This window comes from Porites lutea, chromosome 4 (assembly GCF_958299795.1).
Source record: "Porites lutea chromosome 4, jaPorLute2.1, whole genome shotgun sequence".
NCBI classification, from domain to species: Eukaryota; Metazoa; Cnidaria; class Anthozoa; order Scleractinia; family Poritidae; genus Porites; species Porites lutea.
Window position 1 is genome coordinate 33,018,959 of NC_133204.1, and position 16,211 is coordinate 33,035,169.

General features: G+C 39.8%; 1 protein-coding gene across 1 annotated transcript; it reads left to right on the top strand.

The window, feature by feature from the left end:
- The first annotated feature begins 426 nt into the window (after window positions 1-426).
- Window positions 427-10,714, top strand: LOC140935438 (uncharacterized). Its single transcript, XM_073384987.1, has 3 exons — window positions 427-783; window positions 1,672-2,022; window positions 9,947-10,714. Exons 1-3 carry the CDS (start codon window positions 438-440, stop codon window positions 10,144-10,146), a joined length of 897 nt encoding a protein of 298 aa, XP_073241088.1. The 5' UTR covers window positions 427-437; the 3' UTR covers window positions 10,147-10,714.
- The last annotated feature ends 5,497 nt before the right edge of the window (window positions 10,715-16,211 follow it).

Consider the following 16,211-nt stretch of genomic DNA (forward strand, 5'->3'; position numbering starts at 1 on the left):
GAGCGAAATGACAGGTTTGAATATAAAGTTTAACGGAAGACAAAATAGCTCCTATTTAAAGTGCAACCCAAACATATTTTTCCCTTTCCAAGCAAGTTCTCTACAATTCTAGTTTCTTTAGTTCTCTTGTTACTTTTAGTTGTATTTGGTTGTATTTATTTCCTTTAAACATGACCCCCTAGAATAGCTTAGCTACCGGTGGGCATGTTATAATTGTACTTTTACCTCAAAACACAATAAAAATGTATGTATGCATGTATGTATGTATGTATGTATGTATGTATGTATGTATTCTCCTGGTATATTTTCTTTAATTATACGAAGAATTACATCTGTATACCACATTACACTACAGTTACCTCTGTCGAGTTATCTTTTATTTGCAAATTATCCCCTTTCTCCTGACTTCTTTATTTTTAGGTGCTCGAGCTGAAGACATGAATGTTTGCCCAAAAGAAATAGTCGAATTGTATTGTCCTCCTCTTGAGCAAGCCATCAAGAGCGGAGATTACAGAGAACTCATCTGGAAAGTCGCCGACCCTCGTGACAAATTTGATTCTGAGCGAAAACTGGGTTATTGCGACGAAAATCTCAGCTGTGCCACATATAATTCCCTGGGAAACCTTGAAAAACGTATCACGATCAGGAATGCTCCTGTAAATGGGACATTGTACGTGGAGCAGCTGATCAAGAACGACATACTTACTTTTACATGCTCTGTACAAAGAAAACAGAACAAAGACCCACTTGTTTATCAAGTGAATGTTTCCTCCTCCGTTCATTGTGAGTAGAATTTGAACGATTACAATATTTGTGTTTATTTTTGTCAGTATTCTTTTTATTATATCTCTCAGTTAGTACGCGCGCTGTACTCTCGTTTTTCCGCTAAGATTTATAGCCCAAGCGCAATCAATGAACTCGGCCCGTAATTTACAATACTTGTCTCGAATTCGGGTACGAAGAAGTTTGAACTCCTACAGATGCTTGCCAAAGTTATCCAAAATACGCGTTGAAAAAGAAGGAAAACCAGACATTTCGAGGGTGCCATCTCCTCTTCGTTTTCGCCTTAAACCACTGACAAAGAGGGAGCAACCTCGAAATGTATAGCTTTCCTCCTTTTTTCAACGCGCATTTTCAAAAACTTTGACATTCACTCGATTATTTACGTTGCACAGCTTCTTCTAATTTTCGCACAAAAGGACATCCGCCCTCATCACGTTCTCGGGCGCCTTTATTCCCCTTTTCCCTTCCCCTTCAAAAGCCTGTCACGCAGGTAACGTACTCCTACAGATGGATGCCAAATATTTCCTAGTTTGCGTTTTGGGCGCACGGCATTGTCACAGCCTGCTTGGTAGGCGTTTGAAGGGAAAGAGAGTATACAGCTTGCGCGTCTTCATTCCCCTATCTCTTCGCCTTCAAACACCCGCCACGTACGTTAGAAGGGTCAGCGACAACCTATAGTAGCTTTTTAAGCAATCTCCCAAAGTATCATATAAAAAGTACACTCGCCATTGTGTACTGTTTAAACATTTTAAAATCAAAATTTCAGACAAAAAAGGGAACCAATGACCTCCCCGCTAAATGTGCCAAACGTCAACGTCAAAGGCTGTTAAAATGAATGAGTGTGTCCGTACATTGATTAAGGTATAATTTTCGTTCATCCCTTTTTAGGCCTGACTTTATTTGCCAACCAAGACGTTAACCTCAACGAGGCTCTTGAAGAAGAAACGGCATCGATTGGTAGCATTCAAGATATGTGGTGGTATTGGATCAAACTCGATGGAGAAAAGAGGAAGATTGCATATTGTAACTCTGAGTTATGCGTGTTCGACAATTGCTGTAACAGTACCTGCCAATCAAGGTTTAGGATTAAAGGAGCGACACTGGAATTGACGAAAGTTAGGAAAGAAGACCGTGGGTTACAATTACATTGTCAGATATTCCCTAAATTAAAGGGCAGAATGGCTAGTGAACGTACTGCTCAGTTCTACTCGATAAAAATCAGTGCCGTGATTCCAAAAGGTCAGTCTACTAGCTTATTTCACAGATCGTGGGTAAATGTTTACTTCTTAATGTGCGAGCTTAGAAAGACTAAATTGCGGGAATTATTCTATTCTTCTCACCCTTAGTTATATGATTGGTTATGAATATGCCTCTAAAGAAAGCAAATCTATCTGCTAAACTATCCTTGGGGTAAATTTAACACAGCAGAATTTTTTCGCATGTTAGCTTAACCCAAGATCTCATGAGGACGGGTGCCTGGTGAAAACTCTAACGAGGCCTGTTTCTGAAGAAAAACAAATAGAACTACGTCCAAAATGTAGATTTTTCCCGGGATCAGACTTAGGAGATCTATATAAACCCTTCCGTTAAAGACAAAATAATCTCGATAGTACATTGCATGAAAAAGAGGACACAATTTTCGAATTTTCAAATTGGATAAGGAAACGAACATAATTATTGTTCGTAGTTCGAAAACATGTTCTAGTTAGTTTTGTTATTAGCTTATCGGTCATTCCAATCAATTTCTATATAAACGTAATCGGTCCAGTTAATTAGCTATAAGCAGAAACACGTAAGGGGTTGAAACGTGTAACTCTCAGATGTTTGCTTTGTCCGATGCTCGTGATTATTCATTCAGAAAGTACCATATTTGGAACGAGAAGAAGAGATAACTGACCAATCAAACTTCGTAAACAACGTGACGTAAATTTACTTCAGGTTCCCGCGCCCGCTTAAAAAATGGCCGACAAACCGGGGAAAACTCCCGAAAGCCGAGAAAGCTTTCAAAGGTTGAAACCAGGAATCTTACCGAAACACTGAGCAGGATATTGTTGCCTTACCACCCGGGCCACACGTAACATTATGAAACCCTTTGACGTCCTCGCAACTTCTTGAAGTTGTCACTTCAAAAAACGATGCCTCGTTGACCCTCTGCACAGTAAACTTATAATGCAAATAGGCTTTCAAAATTCTTATATTAAAAGTCTAGAATGAACAGTAAAAAATATTTTCGAATAAAATTGATTAGCTGCGTATAGAAAAGTGTCCAAAACCTGAACCTGGCGTCTTCGCAAAAAGTGATGCGTGTAATGAATGCGAGAAGCATTTAAGCTTAAATTCAGCTTGGATGTTGTAGTCACGATCGCGTTTTGAGCTAATTTTATAAATGAACAAACTCAAAACAATAGACAGAGAAGCCGTTTCTTGAAAATTTTTATTCAAAATCCAAAAAGTTAATCCTTTAAACAGGGACCGCGCAGCAAGTTTTCGAGTGGGGGGGCTAAAGAAGAATGCGTGAAAGAAAATTTGGGGGGCGGGGGACGGGGGGGGGGCATGCTTGTGGATTTCTATTCAATTTCTCTAAAGTGACGGAGAATGCGAATAACGATAAAACTATTGATTTTTTTCCACATCTTCAGTGATGTTGCTATCGGGTCTGAAAATTCACCATCACTAAATTGAAATATCATAGATTGTTATGTTATACTACTGATATCAACCTTTAATTACTATAAATAAGCCAGAAATCTAAGGATTTTGCTTGAGCTGCCTTGAACTCAAGGCTGTATAATTACTGAGCAATTATTGCACGAGGCTGAGTATGATATGAAGAGTTATGCAGATCGAGGGGGTTATCCGCCAAAGCCAAAGGCTTGAGCTCGGTGGATAACACCCTCCGAGATCTGTATATCTTCATATCATACGAAAGCCGAGTTCAATAATTGTTTAATTATTCATTCAAAATATTTACGCGGCAAAACAAAACGGTAACTGAAAATAATTTAGTGAATGAAAATTCAATGATAGAACAGATTCAGAAAAAAGTAGCAAAAATTATGCAGAGTTTACTCACCAGATAAAGAAGGTTTTCCATTTTGCTTGGAAAAGTAATCAGAAATTTTAAGAGATCTCTTCTTTGCATTACTAGTGGGGGTTGTGAACTCTCGTCGTTCGTATTTGTGTTGCCGTGTACCATGTGCATTCTTTGTTCGTAATAACCGCCGGATTGAATGTTCCTTGATGACCAGAGTTATACACAATTCTGCGGTTTAAGTACTTTCGATGACAAAATGTTTTTATAAACAGACCGCGCGCGTTCAACAAAACTTGCAATTGGAATGCTCAACGAGCCGTGAAGCCTGACATCAAAAGACGGACTTCGCGCTGATCGAGCTAAAATCAGGACGCACAATAACAAGAGAAACAATAACTTCATAATCTTCCAAAACTCAAGGTTGAAACTAATAAACAATTTGTTTGAGAATCGCCTTATAAACTAAACCCAGTTATTACTTTGGATCGAAATTGACCCATTACGAAACAACGCGTTTTCCTGAGAGGTCCGCAGGGAAAAGAAGCCATTTAAAAGACGTTTACCTCTGCTAGGTTAGAAGCGAAGAAATATTTTACAATTGTAACGACTAATGCTTCATTCTGTCTATTTATCTGCGCGTTTGTCTTTGCCAGTAACTCTGGTCACTTTCGAATTAACGATTTTTTGCTATTTTTCACTCCGTTACTTTTGTTAAATTATTTTCTGTTTAATTTATTTTTATTCTTGCAAAAAAGTGGGGGGGCTAAAGCCCCCCAGCCCCTCCCTCTGCGCGGTCCCTGTTAAAGCAATTCGGAAAACACTATCTCGATCGTGGATCCGTTCACGCAAGTGAAATCGGCTGAGCACATGGCAAAATTCAACACAAAATCCATCTCAAATCGGGGCACATTTTGTCATTTTTCTTTAGCGCCGAAGAGAAAAATTTATAAAACGTCTATGAAACATTTAAAAATACATAAATTCCCTTTCAAAAACGTAATTGTCTTGGCCATAGAGTGCAAAATGTACCTGAAAATTCGGCAAAAACTTCACTGCCTTGGTTGCATTTCAAAACAGACTAGAGATCCGTCGTGAAGAAAACGAGGTTAAATTCCTCGAAGGACGATTTCTTGATGAAAAGCTTCCCTTCCTCCACAAAAAGAACGCTGAGCATTCTTTTGAACTTTCTCTTTCTCTTTTTTTGTCTTTTAACGGTGTATTTTTAAGCCTGAAATGCAGAACTCTTGTCTTAAAACATCTGCATGGTGATCGCGCGGCAGCCATTGCGTTGAAAATGGATATCTGTCTGGTTTCCAAATATGGTAAAAGTGAATATTCACGAGCATTGAACGCGAGTTACACGTTTCAACCCCTTATGAGTTTCTGCTATAAGTTATAACTGAATTGTTTTTAAGAGCCAATGTCTGTAATTCTCGAGAATCGGTTGACAGTCGTGAATTTTTGAATTTCTTCATATTTTGCTCAAATAATCTCTATAGTACACTAATTTCAAAAATCACGTTAAAACTTGTAATAGCTTTTTATTTTTTCAGGAATCAGGCAAAGTTTGAAAAACTCTAAATCGGCGCTCTTTCGAGTATGAAATTAGCGAAAATTGAGCATTTTCTTCGCGCTCGTACATAAAAACGGAATAATATCTCTACGTGAAATCAAGTCACAACACAGACACACATTTTTACTCTACAATTCAGCAGTTAACTTTAAATAAACCGTTTAAATGTGACTGTACCGGCCGCAAGAAGAATCACGGTTTCGGCACTTTTCAAAAATGGCAAATTTGACCTAACTTCACCATCGTAAAAACCCAGTTGGTACATAGAATTTCAGTATGAAACAAGAACTGTATTGAAGCATAATCTTTGCTGTTGTTTGTGTTAAAATATTTCTGGCGGCATTCCAAATGCACACCGTCGAGAGACCAAAACCTGAAGGGTATTTTGACACCAGGAAAGCGCGTGCAACAAGCAAGTTTCAACGCTTGGAATATTAATCCTTCGCAAACCTAAGTTACTTCGACATTTAAACCCTAGTCAGAGTTGTAACGGTTTCAGATTATATTTCGGCGTTTCTGTTCGGTTTAACATGATTCCTTTCAACTGATTTTTGCGATAAACCATAATGAAGAGACGAATACGCAGTTCAAATCACAGTTAGTAGAGGGGAATATTGTCGAAATCCTCGCTTGCTATAGTTTTAATCGTATTGAAACCTTAATATCAGAAAAGTTATTTACTTACCTGAATTTAAATGCTAGACGGGGTCACAGTACCGCTAACTAAATTCTGCATCACCGCAGAATCGAAGTTAAGTTTGTATATGTTTTCAATCTGTCAACACGAGGGAAGATGACATTCTGGAAGTGCGTGACGCGTAAGGGAAAGTTAATTTAATATGACAAGGGGGGGGGGGGGGTGAAGATATTGAGAGGGGGCTCCGAAAATTTTTGGACACCCGAAGCGGGGGCTCTGAAAAAATTGTTGCGCTAGGAGGGGGGGCTCCGAAAATTTGTATACTTCAAAACCAACACATGACATCATCATACAGATCGGATGGTTTTCAACTCAACAATTTAATGACCTGTGCAACTCAGCTATATCACGTGGCTTACAGATATAACAAATGTAGTCTCAGTAATTATTACACTCTTGTTCATCCCAAAAATGCTTTAGAAAATTGTATCACAACTGTATCTCAAGTTTGTCATAGTATAAACCATTGAAGACAATAACGGTAAATATATTTAATACAGTCTAGCGATCTTTTTTCAGGGGAGCAAAGGAATTGAAGGAGGAGGGGGGGGGGGGCTCTGAAATTTTTTCGACTACCAAGGAGGGGGCCCCTAAAAAATTGAACCGCTAGCGAGGGGGGCTGCTAAAATTTCAAGCTTCGAGTTTCAATATCTTCATCCCCCCCCCTTGTCATATTAAATGAACTTTCCCTAACGCGCCGAAAAAGAAATTCCTGGTATAAGTGTTTTAGGGTGCAAGTCTTTGTTGTATGTTCGTATAGCATCTCGCACATATTCAAACTTGGTTTGTGACGCCTGTGGCCCCAGTAATGCTGAACGTATTGGGATCATAGAAAAGATGTAGTGAGTCACTTGGTATGCTCCCGACTTGTTAGTCACGTGAGTATGTAGGGCAATAACCAAACATCGACCCTACCATGCTGATGATAAAAGTAAGGTTTTCTGCATTTACGTTAGGTGATCTTTGTTTGATCCACAAAATTGGCGCATGAAAATAAGAGTTTTCCTCACCACCTCTAAATGTTTGGTTCCGGGTAGCGGTGCAACAAATCACGTGGTACCGTCCTAGATCAACCTACTGGCTGCTCATAGAGGGGTCCATAAAGGCACATTGATTGATGACTGCGTATGGCCTGAACTGAAAATGATATACGCAGACGTTTTCTGAGCGACGAATGTGTAGCTTTTACACTCCTCTTTCGTTTCGAAAATAGACGAGCACGCGAGCGAAGCGAGCGCGCGAGAGAGAGCCCCTTGCTCTACTGGTCAATAAATCCCCCGCGGCTTTTATTTTCATACGTAAAATCGACGATCTCCAAAGAGAAAATAGATCGACGATCTCAAATGAAAAAGTAGAGTGTCTGTGAACAGGATACGAAGGTGCTTGCTGTCATTTTAGTGAACTTTACAAGAGGTCTCAGGTGATTATGTTAACGTCATGAAAAGTCTACTTTAGGAAAGGGGGAGGAGATGGGTGGGTGGGTTGGTTGGCATTGGGTTCTCTACACATACAAAACTTCATGTCTTTATCACTACATTTAGAGCTAACAGACTTTGTTTGATGCACAAAATTGGCGCATAAAATCAAAAGTTTTTCCTCACCACCGCTAAATGTTTGGTTCCGGGTGGCGGAGAACGATGCACGTTGTACCGTTTCAGAACAGCCTACTGGCCATGCTGGCTGCTCATTCAAAAGGGGTCCGTAAAGGCACATTAATTGATGACTCTGTGCGGCCTGAAGAATATTATATACGCAGACGTTTTCTTAGCGACGAAGGTGCTGCCTTTACACTTCTTTTTCTTTTCGAAAATGGCCACGGACTTCTCTCCTCGCTCCTCGCCGCTAGGCGGTCGTTTTTGCCTGAGAGATACCACCACGAAGGAGTTTTAGCACACAAGTCACTGCAGGTGCAGACCTAGGAAAAGGGCATTCTCCATCTGAAATTTTAAATCGAAATGAAAGGCTGTTTTCAGCCTTTTATCTCTTTTCTCCGCAACGTATTTGGTTAAAAGATAGTAAGTAAAATGGCTGAGGCGCTTTAAAGCATTTTTTTCATTTTCGCGACGGATTTTGACGTTATGAAAAAGAATTTGTCGGTGAATTGGTTTATTTTCTAGCCTGCGAACAAGTGCCGGATAGAGCCAGGTGACTACACCTTTTTTCAGGCGGGAGCTAGCAGTACGTACATTCTGGTCTACCCCATACTGTGTAGACTGGCCTTTAAGGGCCTCTGTTCGGGGGGCGAGGGATCAGTACAATTCGTCAACAGCAGGTTGAGGTCTCGCCAGAAGATGCCCTTGCTGCAGAGGAGCAAAGCAATACTACTTTCAGTAATTTAAACATGTTAAATACTTGTATTTCGCTCATCAAATGTTTCCATTGTCCATTTTCGATTTGTGGTTTTTCTGGAATGTTCTTTTGCGGAGCATTAGCCAATTTTCTTTAAACAGTTTTACTCGTTTCCATTTCCCTGCTCTACCCTCATGTTGCATATGGCGTACGTGTGTACCTAAATCCCTCAATTCATACTGAGGTGATCGATAAAGAAGTCTATACGCTACGCGGGGTTAAGATTAGTTTATTACAAGCAAAGGCGCAGAAGGCTAAGTGCAAATAAAAAAAAACTAGTGTGAAAAGTTTTGCAGACTCGGCTTACTCTATTTGTTTTCTTTCTCTATTTGAGTTTCGGCTGGTGACATCCTAAAATCAAGTTTAGTTCCACATGTTTTGGGAATATAAAATATAAAACTAAAAAAAAAAACAGTGTTAATTGTACACTCGTGCGATGATTTATCCTTGTCTGTGCAGTTGCGTGACCAGACTCAAATTACACACGGGCTTTCATCAGGCATCACGGCGTTTAGTCTGAGGCTAAACGACGGAAGATTTCAGTAAACTGCGACCACTTGCGGTTGAAACGACTGTGGTAAGTAATTATTAGAGATCTCGAATCCTATTTAGAGCTAGCACGCCGTTTCTAGCGGCTTTATTTTAGGTGCAGAAACTCGAAGTTAATATTTACACTCCATGAGAACTTAACAGCGTTGTCTTTTTCAGCTACTTGCGTGCAATTAAATGCTTTGTTAATCTACTTAGTCCTTTTTTATAACCATCAAATTGAAAAGCGTTTTTCAAAAGATTTTTAGAGCTTCCCGTAATGTGCCCCTTGTAAAAGAAGCTAAGTTAGCAAAAACATTTTTGTGCCTACATTCGCGGCTAGCTTGTTTTCAGCGTTCCAACGTGCGAAACTACGCTGCACGTTTCGGTGTCTCAGCGACGCACTTTTGTAATGCCGCCAAAATTTTTTTAACACAAGAAACAGAAAAGAATATGCTTTAAAATAGTGTTTGTTTCATGTTGAAATTCCATGTATCAGTTGTTTTTCTCGATGGTGAAGTTAGGTCAAATTTGCCATTTTTGAAAAGAGCCGAAATCGTGTTTCTTCTTGCGGCCAACACAGTCACATTTAAACAGCTTATCTAAAGATAATTGCAGAATTATAAAGTACAAGTCTGTGTTTTCCTTGTGACTTGATTTCATTTAGAGATGTCATCCCGTTTTTATGTACAAGCACGAAGAAAATGCTTAATTTTCGCTAATTTCATACTCGAAAGAGCGCCGATTTGGCGTTTTGCAAACTTTGCCCGATTCAGGAAAAAATAAAAAGCCGTTACAAGTTTTAATGCGATTTTTGAAATAAGTGTACTATAGAGATTATGTGGGCAAAATATGAAGAAATTCAAAAATTCACGACTGTCAACCGATCCTCGAAAATTACAGACATTGGCTCTTAAGTATCTTACGCCGCCAGCATTCAAGTCTGAACAATATTTTGTTCTTTTTTCTTTCGTTGACCCAGACTCCTTTAGCAGCACAAGTATTGCAAAGAATACAAAGATGCCTTTTAAGTATTCTGGGATGCCACACAAAACATCCAGGAACAACTTACCTGGAGCCTATGGTACACGACATTCGGCAAGTGGAAGGACATTATTAGCGTTTACTTCAGGTTTGCTGGGTCTGATGGGTTGGACTCTAGCAGTTTTTGAGGTTTCTTAACAATTTTCTTCCTTGTAAATTCCTGGTAGCCATGCTGTCGATTTCTTACTGATTATTCGATCGCATGATACCTTGGGAACAACTAAAGGATTACTTTTTGTAGGGATAATGTGACTGATTTTAAAACGGTCCACAAAGAAACTTCCGAGTTATTCATCCAAACAGTCCAGTTCGTCTTTAGAGGTAAATCTCGTTCGTGCCGCCCTAGAGCGCTTGACTTGAATACACACAATGGCCCGAGACTTGGCATGTTCCTTGTATACAGCTATTTCGAGAAAGGTTGTCGGAAAAAAACTGCACGGGACAATCCCGAAAGGTAGTATGGGATATGATCAACACACTGTTCCTTACACTGTAGCTATCGAACCTACTTTTGTTGCTTTCCTTAAGCACTCGCAGGCATACCGCCATGGCCTCTAGTGCCATTGTTTCAAATTTCTTTCTTTTTCTGAAGAACAGTGAACTCAAAACAACCCACAATATCTTTCAGGATTGTCGCGTGCACTTTTTCCGACAACCTTTCTCGAAATAGCTGTAAATTACAATTGAGATGAACTCTTGGATTTGGATAACTGGAGCCGTCCAGTTATACTGCAATCATGGACAAAAGTCCTGAGACACATTTGCATTTTTGAGTCTTTTTGTCAATTCACACTTGCCCAACCCCTTCCCCTTCCCCCCAACCTCACAAACAACGCTGGACGTCTGCATCCAGAATTTTTTCGCAAGTTTCAACATTGTATAAGTGGCGGGGGGAGGGGGGGGGGGTTTGAGGAGGAGCTGCAAGAAGATTTCGAAAGTGATGCACAGTTTTATTAGGGTATCCATAAATTAAGGAAAATTATGAATATTGCAGTGGACGTTTGTCCAGAATTTTAGAGGCTTTTGAGTCCAAAGGCGGACCGCAAAACAATTTTCCTTCAATTATCATGGAAAGCAGAAACCCCCAAAAATACACAGGCCAAAAATACATTCATTCCGACAAGAAAATGTTTATTAAGAGAGGTATCCTCTCATAATCATAATGGACCATAATGGCTGAAAATTTTTCAAAATAATGTATGCATATGCGTATTATCAAGAGATAATTAGTTTATCAGTTTTAAAGCAGTAATATAACAATACACAATGTTAATTATATGTTAGCCGTTGTAAAATAAGATTTTATCTTAAGCGTCATAAATTTAATATTACCTTCTAGCCTTCTTGAGCAATTACGAAACAGTTTATAAATATTTCGAGTCTACTTTAAAAATACTCTAGCTATTCCAGCAAAATGGTTATAATAAAAATGTAAGGATGTAAAAAAGTGTAGTCCCACAATACAGACTGGAATATATTTTAGCATTGATGGCGAATTCACTACTTTCACATGGACCATAATGCAGCTTGTTTACGCCCCAGAATTTTGCATAACCATTGTTTCCAATCTCTCCTGGGTATTACAGTCATCCCAAGAGATTTCTAAGACAATGGTTATGCAAAATTTTGGGGGGTTAAACAAGGTGCATTATGGTCTATGCGAAATGGTGAATAGTTTCCTCTTTGTTTATCACGCTTTTACGAGACTAATGCCATGACGAGGGGGGGGGGGATGGGGGGGGGCGTAAGGGGCGTGCGAATACTGCAAAACCGCACCGAATTCCGTGTAAAGACCGCATAGAATAACGTAAGAAAACCGCAAGCCGCACTGAAATTACCCGAAAATTTCTAAATATCGCAAACCGCTTGGTTTTGTAAAACAGCAATACCCCAACTTAAAATAAAAAATTCCGCAAAACCGCATCACTGCAAACGCTCACGACTCAATGACTATTGTCGTAAACGATTTGATTTCCATCAGTTCAAATAATTGGCCCAGTTTAACGACTCATACGCAAAAAATGAGGTATCATAAAACAATTCTTTTTTATAAAATGAAAGACGTTTTAGCATCATACAATAGTTTAAGTTACTTAACCCTCTCCAAAGAAATGCTAAGGTTATGTGAGGGAACAGCCCTGGAAATTAAGCGGATGTTTTATTGCCTATCGTTTTAATGTCAGTGACGCTGACTTGTCAAACACCAGCATGACCAGTTGACTGATCAAAGGGTGTATGGTGTTTTTGTTACATCACCCCTCATGGGTTACACCATTGGTTCAAACAGATGGATCTAGGAGGGGATGGGGGAATTCCCCACGGGTTCCCATGCACCTCTTTATTACCCTAGATACTCGTTGACTTAAGTTAGAAACATTGGGCCTTAGCTGACCCCCTCCTCTCTACTCAAAAAGGCATGAATTGCCCTGCACTGGACAGTTTACGTTACTCCCTTTAAAGAGTCTTAAGGGGTCTGGGACCCACTTCCAAGGCTTGGAGAAGTCTGCAAACATTGCTTTCATCTACTTTCGCCGGGTTCCTATGTTCCTGGTATTCAGCGTGTGACCCGATGGAGGTCACACGAATGCGGGTACGATGAAACCGCACACTTGACATTTGCGTCAACACGAATTCGGTGTTGTGTATCCGGTTTGGATTCATTCATCTATACGAATACGCTACTGCGATTTACATTTGCTAATTACTAGCTAGTAGGCATGCGCAAACCAAGCCCCCGCTATGACTTCGCGGTATTTTCGAATGCTGTTGCGTTCGACGCTGGAAGAACGCAACTTAAACAGAACGCAAGAAGCCTGGGCACAAGCATTTAGCAGAAAGAATCTCGATTTTATTTAGGTTGGTCCAACTACCGGAAATACTTCATAGCCTCCACGGGCAAGGTGGGCGCGCATCTAAAAGGATCAGAATGTGCGCGAATGTTTTTTCTTCCACTTGCAGTTTTGCTCAATTTCTATCAATCAATCAATCAATCAATAAACTTTATGTATCCACGGTAGTAATTAAAGCTGAAAAACATGGGACCTAGCCAAAAAAAAGGAAGAAATACAAAACTATTATAATTATTATCATTCTACAGTAAATTATTTTTTTTAAATACTAAAATATTACAAGTAATTAAAAATTAGTATTTACATCACAAATTATAATTATACCTGGTTTTTTGAAAACCGGGCTACTAAAACATGTCAGTCTCTTGCACTGATTGGTAATTTAATGCCCCTTCTTACTTGAAAAAGTAAAATATCACCTCAAAAAGAAATTCTTGAATACATGAGCTTCCATTTGATAGAAACGTCTGTCTTGAAGGTAACAAAAGTGAAGCTTTTCTCATTTGTTTGGAAAATAAGGCATTTTTAAGGGACAATTTTTAGTGTTAGCGTCACTGATTGCAAAGCCATTTCCCCAGTTCACCCCATTTTTCATTGCAACTGGTCTCCCGAAAACAATCTAAACCAACACTGCCCAACAAAACCAAGTCCTACGACCACCAATTTAACTGATGGCTGACTTGAAACATTATCAACAGAGTGGGTCATTCCTTGCATGCAAACAGCACAAATAAGCTGCATAATAGTGTGAAAACACATCAAACTTTACAACAACCCCACCCCCTGAAATTTAACCAGGTTACTGCAAATGCATACCAGATCATAGTCCCGTGTCTGCACAACAACATGACACCCAGCCAGACACAAACCCGCTTCAATTTGAGGGAGACACTGAGCTTAGAAAGACAGGGGTGAGCCCCGGTACAAAAACTCAGCAAAGCCGCACTTTAGCCCAAAGCGTTGTCTTTAGAACAACCCCAACCCCCTGGAATTTAATCAGGCTACCCCAAATGCATACCAGATGATAGCCCTGTGTCTTTACAACAACAGGACACTTAGCTTGACGGAAGCCCCCCTCAAAAAAAGTTAGCTGGCTAGAATTTCCACTGATTTCTTTCAATTCCAGGAAGTTATTTGGAGCCCATGGTTAAGAGCTGAGGGTGGTTAGTCCTGAAGAGGGAGATTTTTAGTTTTACATTAAATTAAAAGCATCACGGCTTTAAGCAAAATAAGTTTTGAAAGATTGCCTGCAATGTGCTGGACTTGACTAAAGATTTCAGGCAACCCGGTTTTCAAAACTCCAGGTAGAATTATATTCTTCGTCTGCGCTCAGTAAGTTTAAACTCAATCCTTATTGGAAGTAAATGCAATGTTTTTTTAATAGGTCTATTACAACTATCAAAAAACGTACAGAAAGTGCGTTATTCTATCTACAAAGAAGAGAATATGGCATGTGTAATCGACCAATGACCAATGTTCGAGCGCACTTATTAATCCCTGATTACTTCTAGTTGTAGCTATATCTAGCGCAATGGTCAGGGCTGCCTGTACGTTGTCCCACCAGGCACTTCTTTGCGCTGGACGAACCCAAAAACGTCTTTTAGGAGGTTCAGAACGAAGACGCTTTACACGCCTTCCCCCCGAACTAAAAGATTCCAGCATCTGGATAAGAATAAGTCTTTTTTAATTTGAAATGGGTAATTGTTGTCTGCCATTTTGAACTTGAAAGTTTTCATTTAAGACTGGACCAGAGTTTATGATGTTGTTGGCTTCAAAAATATCTGGTTTCAGAAAAACCCGTCGGACCCAAAAAAATCCATTCTGGAGAGCGGTTTCAAAAATATGCGGTTTTGGTCAGCGGATTTACTGGTTCCGTATGGTCGGAGGGCCGATTCGTATAAAAAGGTATGCGGTTTCAAAAGTATCCGGATTCATGTAGATGGGGCCTGAGATGTTTGACATCACTAAGCCATCAGTGTCAAATGACGTCATTGGAATGTCCCCAAAACTAGGATACCGGGAGGACCACGAGTTTCGATCCGAAGAGTGTCTGTACGCTCCTAATAATTGAAACATTTGCATTTCGCAGTATCCCTATCAAGTCGCTGATGCACTAACCCATATCCACCAAATAAGAGAGACTGTCTGTGGAAAATCTGCTCTTCCAAGCTGATTTCAGGGCATGAAACCTGTCCGTCCTTCTGAATTATTTTTTCTGACCAGAGTTTGAAGATGTTCTTAGATGACAATCCTTGACCATACCTTTCTTTGATTTGCAAATAAACCTACGACTGGTTTTACAATTTGACCACATTCTTTCGGCTCAAACGCAAACTTCAATCTTCAGTTCTCTTCTCTTCCAGAAAAATTCGTCAGTGACCCTTTCAGCCCAGACCAGAGTACCATTCATCGACTCAAAATATTCAATTTTATTCTAGAACATGTCTGGAAAGTTCAGTTCTCGAAGTATCCCTGACTTATAAACTTGTCCACTTAACTTGATCCGCGCGATCGTCAAGAGACTGCTCGCAGTCTACATTGAGTACCACATCAGTCTTTTGTATATGCAAAGGAAGAAATAAAGATTCAGTGCTTAGAAGCTACTAATAGGGACTTTACGATTCGATAACGGCGACGTCCATGGAAACGTTGCTGAAAATAGACTTCGCAGCCTTTCAAACTATTTCGCGATTATCTTAAGTCGCTCTGTTTCGTAAAAGAAGGGAATTTATGTTAGAGCTGAAGAGAGGGGGACGCGCCCGAGTTCAGACAGAGATGGCGGAATTTATCACCTGCCGTTACCGTTCTCAAGTAAACTGAAAATTTGGTCATTTTAGGTCATAGTTGTGCAGGGATGGCAAAGAAATGTAAAAAAGAGTTATGCACATGCAGAGTTGTTGGTTTGCTCATTAAGCCTATTGCCTTTTTGACATTGACTTTGCCGTTGCCGTCGTAGTTTCGTAAGGTCCCTATTAAATATAGTCTGTTTAGCAGCTGCATGATGTGGGCAAGAAATTTAAATATATGCCAAAACACAATCTTTTATTGAACGATTTCAACCAATGAGAACCAAAGGGAAATTTCCCCGACTCTGCTTGAGTTCATGCACGGGTGCTCTGCGTGATGTAACTTTGTACCGGCTCAGTTGCGCGGAAGTTTGTCAAAAGATTTCAATGATGTTCACTCCTCGCAGAAGCTTTCAAGCAGCTTTGACAACATATAATTTTCACTTGTTATGGGTGTCCATTGTTACTGGTAAGTGTTTCTTTTGAAAGGTCCAGTTTATATGTTACGTCTTCCTGCCAGCAAGCTAGAGAAATTTGACTCGGGAAAGCGATTTCAACACTAACTTGA

Bases quoted from the DNA above. Each gene is read 5' to 3' on its own strand.
- LOC140935438 (XM_073384987.1), top strand. From the start codon at position 438: ATGAATGTTTGCCCAAAAGAAATAGTCGAATTGTATTGTCCTCCTCTT. The intron at 784-1,671 runs GTGAGTAGAATT...ATCCCTTTTTAG, and splicing joins TGTTTCCTCCTCCGTTCATT to GCCTGACTTTATTTGCCAAC. The intron at 2,023-9,946 runs GTCAGTCTACTA...TCGTTGACCCAG, and splicing joins CAGTGCCGTGATTCCAAAAG to ACTCCTTTAGCAGCACAAGT.